Source organism: Cynara cardunculus (genome assembly GCF_001531365.2).
Source record: "Cynara cardunculus var. scolymus isolate 2C chromosome LG 3, CcrdV1, whole genome shotgun sequence".
Lineage (NCBI taxonomy): Eukaryota > Viridiplantae > Streptophyta > Magnoliopsida > Asterales > Asteraceae > Cynara > Cynara cardunculus.
The window spans coordinates 37,119,964-37,125,774 of NC_037530.1; the positions used below are offsets into that span (position 1 = coordinate 37,119,964).

The window sequence follows — 5,811 nt, forward strand, 5'->3', positions numbered from 1 at the left end:
TGTTAACTCAATAAATGATATTAACTCTGCAAACCTCAATGAATTAATAAGAAACAAGATACAATGTTGGTTGATGCACATGATAAATTTATTTAATGAGGGTAAAATGTAATTCTCTATTTCATCTTTTTTAATGCGAATTAATTGTCGGTTACATTTATTAATTATTTCATGATTCTTATCATTGTTATTATTAGTTGATCGATGAAGATACACTTTATCAGATTAAGAATTTTGGTGGTGTTTCAAGACCATTAGTGATCAAGCTCACAGAAGATGATACTATGAACTATGTTCTCATACATGAGTAAACACTTGTTCATAGGTGAACCATCTCGTTTTAACATTATAAAAAGTATTGTGTTCATATGTGAACCAAATTACAACATACACATAATGAAAACTAGGTATGTACAGATTACCAAATATTTTGAAAAAAGTGAACAGTGTTCAGAAGTGAGCACATGAACATTGTTTATAAACATAACTTAATGTTTGTTCATAGATGAACCAGGTATCATTCCACATTTATTTCATATGTGAACCGGACTACGTATTGCATGTGTTTACTAACATAAAACATAGACGTCATAAATTTTTTTAGGGTTTTTCCAAATATACCCATGTTCATAAGTCTTCATTATGTTTATAATGCATCTTATTCTAATTTATTGCAAAAATGTCATAATGAAATGCAAACCATAGATTTTCAAGATGAAGAGCTAAGATTGATTGACAAAGTAAACACTATTTATTGAGTTAACAAAAGAATCAGCCCCAATATATATGGTTGGGTTCCAGTAAGAATGGAAGTTATGTTGAAAAGCATTAGAAGAGATCTCCATTCTAATTGAATGTCAACACTAATGAGGCGCATGGACATGAACCGGATCAATTCCTTTCTAAAGGTAATTCATTGGTGGATATGAGATTAAAAATAATCAAGGATCAAATCTCTTCTTGCGTTTCTCAAAATAATCTCCCTTCTCACATGATTATTTGCGCATACATACATATATGTATATGTATATATATATATACACATATACGTATAGACTTGGGATCATGTGAGACCAAAGGTTTTCTGTGAGACCCGTAAGACCAATTCTCAACCCTTGCATTAGATCTATAATCGAAACATTCATAATCACAAAATTAACATGAGACTTCTGAATAATCACAAAATTGTCACCGTTCAACTTTAAACCATTATATCATTAGCTTATAAAGTTGATCAATGAATATAAATTGGTCTTACGGGTCTCACGAAAAACTCTTGGTCTCACGTAAACCCAACCCTATACGTATATACATACATATATAAATATATACATATATAAATATATACATATATATATATATATATATAGGATTGGGTTCACGTGAGACCAAAGGTTTTTTGTGAGACCCGTAAGACCAATTTATATTCATTGATCAACTTTATAAGTGAATGATCTAATGGTTTAAATTGCACGATGGCAATTTTGTGATTATTGAGAAGTCTCGTGGTATTTATGAATATTTAGATTTTCATATTATAGATCTAATCCAAAGGTTGTGAATTGGTCTTACCGGTCTCACGAAAAACCATTGGTCTCACATGATCTCAAGTCTATATATGTATATACATATATATAGATAGATAGATTAAAAGTTTGCCAATATACACCAACCAATTTTGATGGACCTCATTTGTTTCAATTATATGTATTCACAATATATATATATATATATATATATATATGTGTGTGTGTGTGTATTATACATATTAAAAGTTTGCCAATATACACCAACCAATTTTGATGGACGGATATCCTCTATCGGAGGTTTTCATTTGAACTAAAAGAAAGATCTTAATGATCAAGTGTTTCTAAACTTATATATGATTTTTAGAGTGACTTACACCTTTGGCCGCTTATGAATGCCTTCTTTTTTATTTTTGTCCCTCGAAATCATAAAGTATATTAATATTCCAAAAATCATGTTTTGGAGCCCAAATCGATCCCTCCCACTTCATATCGTTAGTTGGATCAGGTAAATTGGTCATGTGCCCCTCATGTGAGGGGCATCTTGGTCATTTTAGACAATGGACCAAAAATGCAATTCACTTTATAACCTTTGTGTCTTATTTTTCTTTTGAGTGAATTAAATTAAAAAAAATGCCCCTCACATGAGGCACACATGACCAACTTAACGGGTCCAACTAATGGTGTTAAGTGGGAGCGATCAATTTGAGCTTAGAAACACGATTTTAGATCACCAATATACTTTATGATTTTGAGGGATAAAGATCAGAAAAGAGGCATTTAAGAGGGACCAAATGTGTAACTCACTCATGATTTTAATGTGAATATACATTGAAAATTCGAAATATATACTTAATTCACATGTTTTAGTTCGCATACTTTAATTCACACTGTTGCATTCAATGTATATTTACATATGAATATACAGTAACTTGTTTTAAACCCATATGCTTTCACCCTAATAATTCACATGTTTTAGTTCACACACTAGCGTAATGAATATTGAACCTTCACCTTAAAAAACAAAAACAAAAACAAAAAACAGAAGAGCTAACGAATTCCCTTCGTTTACATTAAATGTTATCTCATGTACATCGTACTTGCTGTTTCCAAAAATTATTACGACCTCCCTCGAAACGTACAGCCATACATGCACGCGTTACAACCATGTGATGCATCGCTATTGTAGGATCAGCAAGATATCATTAGAAACAAAAAGATGCCAAAAAAAGAGAGGGGTAAACGGTTAGGGGTTCCTATAGAATTTTCAGCGGCAATCATTTAAATACGCCATGAAATGGTTTATACCATTTTTAGATTTGATGGTTGCCGCTGAAAACGTGCAAGAAATCAACAAGTCGAACAAGCAATTCGAGAAGACCTAATTTGGAGGTTTTTAAGTTCTTAGTGATCCTCCGAGCTCAACGGGTACCAGTGGAATGAATGAATGCAATACGTCTGTTATCAATGGCCTGTAACTTGGTTCGGGTTGCACACAGAGCACGGCTACCGCAGCAACCTATAACAGATGAGTATCGTTTCATTAGAGATTTAATTATTGAATGGTAATTTGAGATATGCGGAACCCTATCAGAGTACTCTCGAAAAGAGCCCTTAGGAGATAAAAGAGAGATTATAACATATATTTAACGGGATAATTACAAAAATAACCAAAATTGGAGTTCATCCATGATCCATCACAAAATTACCAACTTTTTCCAACTTAACACAAAATAACCACCTATTTTGCAAAAACCCATTTTTTCCGAAATGTACTTGGCATATTTTATTAGGTTTGTGGGAACACTTCGCAAAAACCATGAGCAAAACCCGAATTTTCGCACAAAAAGAGACTTTTTGCTCATCTTTTTGCAAAGTGGGCCCACAAATTGGAAAAGATATGAAAAGGTATTACCAACAAAAAAGGGTTTTACAACATAGCCGGTTAATATTGTGCTAATTTAGAAAAAGTTGGTCATGTCATTGACGAGTCCGCTCCAATTTTTGCTATTTTTGGAGTTATCATATCCAAATCTAGCCGATACAGCACTCTAACAAATAAAAACAGCTTTAATAATAAAATAACCGAAAGTTGCAAGTATATTATACTAACTTGATACAAGTGCTTCAAGTCCATTGTATCTCTAATCACGGGGTCAACGATATTTGGAAGCTTTGATCTGTCTGTTAACTGAGGCATTGCCTGTTTGCGAAAACAGTTGTTTTCTAATATCAGGCTTCACAACGGCAAATACATTCTTTTTAACTCGGTTACTAAATAAGGTTATGATCGAATGAAAGGCTTACCCATGTGACGATAGATTGGAATAAAGATGGTGACATTTTCTCCACGGGTTTTCTTCCTATCAAAAGCTCAAGAAGTACAACTCCAAATGCGTATACATCACTTTTATCGGTAAGTTTACCTGTAAGATTTACCGATCTTAGATCTCATTTATTCAGAGGAAACCATCATAGATTATTGCAAAAATGAATGACTGCATACCATCCGAAAGGTATTCTGGAGCCACATAACCTGAAGCTCCCGAAATCTTTACTTTGTTCTTGGCATTAAGCCCGGTGGCAGCAAGCCCAAAATCAGAAATCTGAATCAAGTTAAATACAATTAGGTAATGAAAACATATCAGATTCTTGATGAAGGTTCATGGAGATATGAAGGCTCTTACTTTAGCATTGAAGCTGGAATCTAGCAAAATGTTTGATGATTTGAGATCTCTGTGAATCACGGGTGGGTTGCATCGCTCATGAAGATACTCTAATCCTCTGTTAAATTTATATAATCATCTATTTATAAAGTTCAATAAAAGTGCAATCTGAATTGATTTAGAAACCGAAGTAATGTGTAATACCGTGCAATATCGAGTGCAACTTTCATTCGGCGCTGCCAAGTTAATGATGTTCCATGAGAAGGTCCTAATCATAATTGAATAACAAATTAACACAAGTGAAACGTATATAAATTCAAGAAATTGACTTCTGAAAGTGCATTGTTTTTTTATTCTTTTTTTCTTTTTCCATTTACGTAAAAATTATGGATTATGCCGTCATGGCCATTTGGGTGCACACTAGGAGAGGTCGGGACGGTACAAAAACTTGTTGTCCTGCGTTTGACGACATTTAAATTAAGATGGGTTAGAACCTAAGTGGGAAAAGGGTGTTGCTAGGCGCGGGCCTCAAGCATGCAAGGTGCATCTTATCAATATATATACACACACATAGTTACACACAACTCAAATATGCAACAAGTACAAGCCTCAAACGCAGCAACAGTACTTCGACAGAGGCATAACGGAGAAGGGTTTAAAGCGTGAACCGTGTGGGAAAAGTTTTTTAAGGTCTGGGTATTTGGAGAGGAGGCTTGAAGTTCTAAGGATATGGTGTATAATATTAGGGTTTGACTTATATCATCTATTTAATAACTCTTTTTAAGAAATCTAGGAGATGAGAAGATGAGGAAACTTTTTTTTTTAATATTATGGTTTGACTAGGTAGTTAATAACTCTTTATACACGCCTAGGCCCACCTCAGCCAAGGCGCATTGCCTTAGTGAGCCTCATGTATACGCGAAAAGCCCAAGACCTTGAGCCTTAGAGCCTAGGCGCGCCTGAGCTTTTAACTATGCCCCTCAAAATTAAGTCAAATCATGCATTGAGAATATAAAAAGTAAATCTTAATGTTGATGTGTGCGGTAAGGAAATTAGTAGGTGGTAGTGCATTTAGTAACATATAGGGGTGTATTTAGCAAACCCCATGGGGAAAAAACACATTTTTTGTCCCACCAAAATAGGTGGAGCAAAAATAAGGGATATAAGACAAGATTGGTAAACTACCAGACTACCCATGTCAAATTAAAACCCTAAGACCTTCTAAATTCTTTCACTCGCCTACCTAACTCTCGTCCGGTCCTATACAGTCCCATCCACTAACCAAACACACCAGAAAAGCCAACTTACAAAGTTAAAATCATTGCTTTTCAGAGGAGTAAAGTAACTTTACCATGCAATTGGTATTCTAAAGAACCTTGATGCATCATTTCGTAGACCAAAAATCTGGTGTCATCATGTATGCAGTAACCCATAAGATTAACTACATTTTGATGCTTGAGTTTGCCTAGCCACTCCACTTCATTCTGCAAACGAAAACCCATAAGCTAATTGGAAAAGTGCTACATATACATATACATATACATATACATATACATATACATATACATATACATATACATATACATATACATATACATATACATATACATATACATATA

The 5,811-nt window shown here is 34.0% G+C and overlaps 1 protein-coding gene across 3 annotated transcripts in view; it reads right to left on the minus strand.

The window, feature by feature from the left end:
• Positions 1-2,569: 2,569 nt before the first annotated feature.
• LOC112510273 (probable receptor-like protein kinase At1g80640) overlaps positions 2,570-5,811 on the minus strand; it is a 4,464-nt gene continuing 1,222 nt past the window's right edge. For 2 of the 3 annotated variants that reach the window (XM_025115634.1, XM_025115632.1), the window contains exons 4-10: positions 5,544-5,676; positions 4,397-4,460; positions 4,214-4,310; positions 4,033-4,132; positions 3,834-3,952; positions 3,640-3,729; positions 2,570-3,045 (exon numbers count right to left, since the gene is read on the minus strand). In XM_025115634.1, the coding sequence (XP_024971402.1) occupies positions 2,923-3,045; positions 3,640-3,729; positions 3,834-3,952; positions 4,033-4,132; positions 4,214-4,310; positions 4,397-4,460; positions 5,544-5,676 (726 nt within the window). In that variant the 3' untranslated portion in view covers positions 2,570-2,922. The remainder of the gene's footprint in view (positions 3,046-3,639; positions 3,730-3,833; positions 3,953-4,032; positions 4,133-4,213; positions 4,311-4,396; positions 4,461-5,543; positions 5,677-5,811) is intronic. The other variant, XM_025115633.1, reaches the window with a different exon arrangement.